Source organism: Colletotrichum chrysophilum, assembly GCF_026319265.1.
Source record: "Colletotrichum chrysophilum strain AFK26 chromosome Unknown scaffold_5, whole genome shotgun sequence".
Lineage (NCBI taxonomy): Eukaryota > Fungi > Ascomycota > Sordariomycetes > Glomerellales > Glomerellaceae > Colletotrichum > Colletotrichum chrysophilum.
Window position 1 is genome coordinate 174099 of NW_026517292.1, and position 3901 is coordinate 177999.

Sequence of the window (3901 nt, forward strand, 5' to 3'; positions counted from 1 at the left end):
GAACCTAATTAGTTGCGAAGATGCAGGTACAACGAGCTAAGTCAAGCACCTCAGTGTAGCGCACACGGGAAACAGACGGTCGAGTGTGCTGATGATGATTCTTACCTGCATCACGCTTACAACACGCACCGGCTCTGACATGTCTACCTACCATCGACTGCCACCTGTGCGTGTTGCCAGCCTGTGCGGTGCATCATGGTCTGGCAACCGCCGACTGGACTTGGTGGGGACTACTGCATAGTACAGGGACGGTTGAGGGGATAAGCAAGGAACTGGCTGATTCAGACGACTTGTGGTGCAGGCTGCTGGCTCGTATCTTTTGGCGGACGACAGGGCCGAGGTGTACCTTGGCGAGCAGCTCTCACCGAGGTATCCTTGGCGCCCGGTGTTCCAAGGTTGCGCCGCGGTTCCGGTTCCTGCAGCATTTTGCCCCCCGTTCCTGCATAAGCCAGGGGTGAAAATGGCGCTTCTTGCTCGATTCGCCTCCTGGTTGGCCACTGAGGTTGACGGGAACGAGTTTTCGACCCTGCCAAGTTTTGCTTCTTTCCCCTCTTCTTGCTGCATGCGCCGGGCTCGTGCTGGCGGCGAGGGAAGCACGGAAGGAAGGAAGCATGTTGAGCACCTAGGTATGGAAGGATAAAGTATGGACGTGATGGTGTGAAGGCACTCTGTAGGCGGCAATGTAAAACAAGCCAAAAAAGCGACTGTTTGTTTCTCCCTCGTTTGACGCCGAGCAGCCGTAATTAGCCCGGGGATCTGGATTATCGAAGACCAGTGAAACCGAGACTCCAACTATTAAGGAATAGAGGCAAATAACCAAAGAAGAAAGGGATTGTTCATTGCCTGCGCCCTTCTGTCTCGGTATCCATACATTTGGTTGGCCGTTGACGGTGACTAGGACGCAGAATTCCAGCGAGTTATGTCACTGTGGGCTCCCGAGTGTCCGTCTGCACGGGGAACCTGCTATCTGTGATACCGTGATTCACCGCGGCAGTTTCTGAAGTCTCCGCTCTGGGCAGCAACTCCAATGCAACAGTCGAGGAAGCCCTGGGTAATCTTCTGTCATCAGGTCGTTGCGTCGGTACGCCACCCCAGCAGCATTCGCGGATGCGTCCCGCCCTCTCGGCTGCCATTGAGCGGTTGCCAAAGAGTCAGTCCAGACTGTCCAGGCCCTGAGGCCCATGACGGGTGCCACAAAAAGAAAAAGCATGGGCCTGCTCGGAGGCGCTGATCCCCCCTCCCAAAAAAGAAGAAAAAAAATAAAAAAGACTCAAAGAAAAATCGGACGAAGAAAGACCTGATGAACTGCCAGGGGGGGACCACGGGGGCGCAAGGGAGTTTCCACAATCCAATTCCGTCCCATCTGTGCCACCACTCCAAGTTCCAAGACCACCACCATTGACCTTCCATCGACCACCACGACAGTGACGGCAGATGCTCCACCTGCCAGTCACTGAGGCGTTCGGGTATTTTGGTGTGTGGTAGGTAGAGGTCAATGGCAGGATGAAAAATCAGTGAACCAAAGCTGAGGAAGTCGCGACTGGCGAATTGCGTGTGCTGGCGTCCTGGCGCATCCACAATTCCCTGCGGTACGCAACCACTACCGCACCATGATTCCTTTCCTGGAAAGCGCGATACGTCCGGGCCGTCGTAAACTACCCCCTGCTTCCTGGAGTTGCGCGGATAGGCAGGTCCAGAGTCCAGAGTCAGTGCCGGTGCCCACCCCTCCCAGCTCCTTCCCGAATCCCTCGTGGTGAATCGTGAATCAGCCCCGTTGTCCTGCAGCCCCGACCCATCGGGACCCACAGCCCGCACCTCCTCCCGTGTCGCTCCTGCGTCTAGCCAGCATTGGCACACCCACAGATCGTTCGCTCGCTCCTTCTCCTCCCCCGTCGACTTCACCAGTTGTTTCCTTCGTTCCACCTCCTCGTCCCTGCTTTGCCTGTTTTCGTTTCCCCCCAGTACCCAGTTCCCGAGTCTTCTTAAACTGCCCTCCTTCCCCCACACTCTCTTCTTGTTTCCCCTTCTTCACCTCACCATCAACCGGCTCGTCCTTCCCTTTCCCAAGCCAACAACACATTCCTTCAGCTTCGGTCGCCAGCTTCGGTCGCCAGCCTCGACCTTGCTTTCGCAGTCCGTTGTCCAGCTAACAATTCCAACAACGACCGCATCACTTTCATTATTCGCGTCTTTGACAGACCGAAAACCAAAACAGCAATAACCACACCTTCTGAGTACGGATATCAACTTTCGATATACCCACCAATCCTTCTAGCGGCTGGCACTTCGCGCGTCTTCGTTATCTTCGGGAAAGAAACAGTCAACAGCTTATTTTCACAAGCACCTACCTCTCGATAGACACTACTCACGCAAACGCCCCCTCGAAACACAAAACACCAAACCCGATACTCCATCGACGACTTTCAAGATGTACACCAAGAAGGCTCTTTCCCTCGCCGCCACTCTGGCTCTTGCCGAGCAGGCCATGGGCTTCAACGCTCACCGTCACGCCCACCAGGACAAGCGTGCCATGCAGTACGACATCGTCACCTACTGGGTCACCGTCACCGAGACCGAGGGCAACGCTCCCCCCAGCACTCCTACTCCCACTCCTGCTGCCCAGCAGCCCGTTGCTGAGCTTGCATCCTCGCCCCTTCCCTCTACCACCACTTCCACCAGCATCGTCGTGGTCCCTACCCCCACCCCCGTTGCTCCTGCCCCTACCACCACCTTGGTCACCTCCTATGCCCCCAAGGTCCAGCAGTCTGCTCCGGCTTCCTCCTCCTCCGCTGCTGTCTTCCAGGCTGCTGAAGTCAACGTCGCTGCCACCTCTGCCACATCCTCAAAGGCCGCTGCCGCTAGCACCGTCAGCACCTCGAGCACTGGCGGCAAGCGTGGTCTCGCTTACAACTCGGCCAGCCTGGTCAGCAACTTCTTCTCCAGCGGCAACAGCTGCGAGCAGTGCTCTTGGGCTTACAACTGGGACTCTTCCTCCAACGGTCTCTCCGAGAGCCTCAACTACGTCCCCATGCTGTGGGGACCCATTGACACCCACACTGCCCGCTGGACCGCCAACGCCGACGCCGCCATCAAGGCCGGTTCTACCCACATCCTGAGCTTCAACGAGCCTGACCTTCCCGCTCAGGCCAACCTGGACGCTGCTACCGCCGCCACTGCCCACGTCAAGTACATGAACCCCTACTCCGGCAAGGTCAAGATCGGCTCTCCTGCCATCACCAACAGCAACATCGCCGGCCAGGGTCTGGACTGGCTCAAGGCCTGGGTCTCTGCCTGCGACACTGCTGGCTGCGCCTACGACTTCTGCGTCACCCACTGGTACTCTCCCTCCGACGCTGCCGACACCCTCTTCTCTCACCTCCAGTCCGTCCACGAGATCTGCGGCAACAAGCCTGTCTGGCTCACCGAGTTCGCTCCTCTCGGCAGCGACGACCAGATCTCCAGCTTCGTCCAGACCAACGTCCCCAAGCTGGATGCCGTCTCTTACCTTGACCGCTACTCCTACTTCATGGTTAGCGATGGTGTCCTGACCTCCGGCACCGGCCTGAGCGCCCTCGGCAAGACCTACGCCTCTGCCGCTTAAGGAGTTCCAAGTCAGCATCACTTGATTCTTGAGCGCGCTTCACTTTTGGGATGGGCAGGCATTTCTTCGGTTTCTGGGGTTCAGGGTGGACAACTTTCTGAAAGTGGATGGCACTTTCTCTCTTCTTCTTCTACTGTACATACAGTTACTTTTCTTCCTTTTCGGGACTCTCGTCTTTTCACATCCGGGGGTGGTCACTCGCTGGATATTTCCCCACAGGATGCTTCTTTTTTCGGTTCGGGGTTGGCTCAAGAATATGGGATACCCGACGCAAGGTGTTTGCGGACTTTTTGAGGCATA

The 3901-nt window shown here is 56.9% G+C and overlaps 1 protein-coding gene across 1 annotated transcript; it reads left to right on the forward strand.

Annotated features, from left to right (window-relative positions):
- Positions 1-2428: 2428 nt before the first annotated feature.
- Positions 2429-3601, forward strand: COL26b_001161 (uncharacterized protein; the record flags this gene model as incomplete). Its single annotated transcript, XM_053174119.1, has 1 exon — positions 2429-3601. One exon carries the CDS (start codon positions 2429-2431, stop codon positions 3599-3601), a length of 1173 nt encoding a protein of 390 aa, XP_053041829.1.
- Positions 3602-3901: the final 300 nt, after the last annotated feature.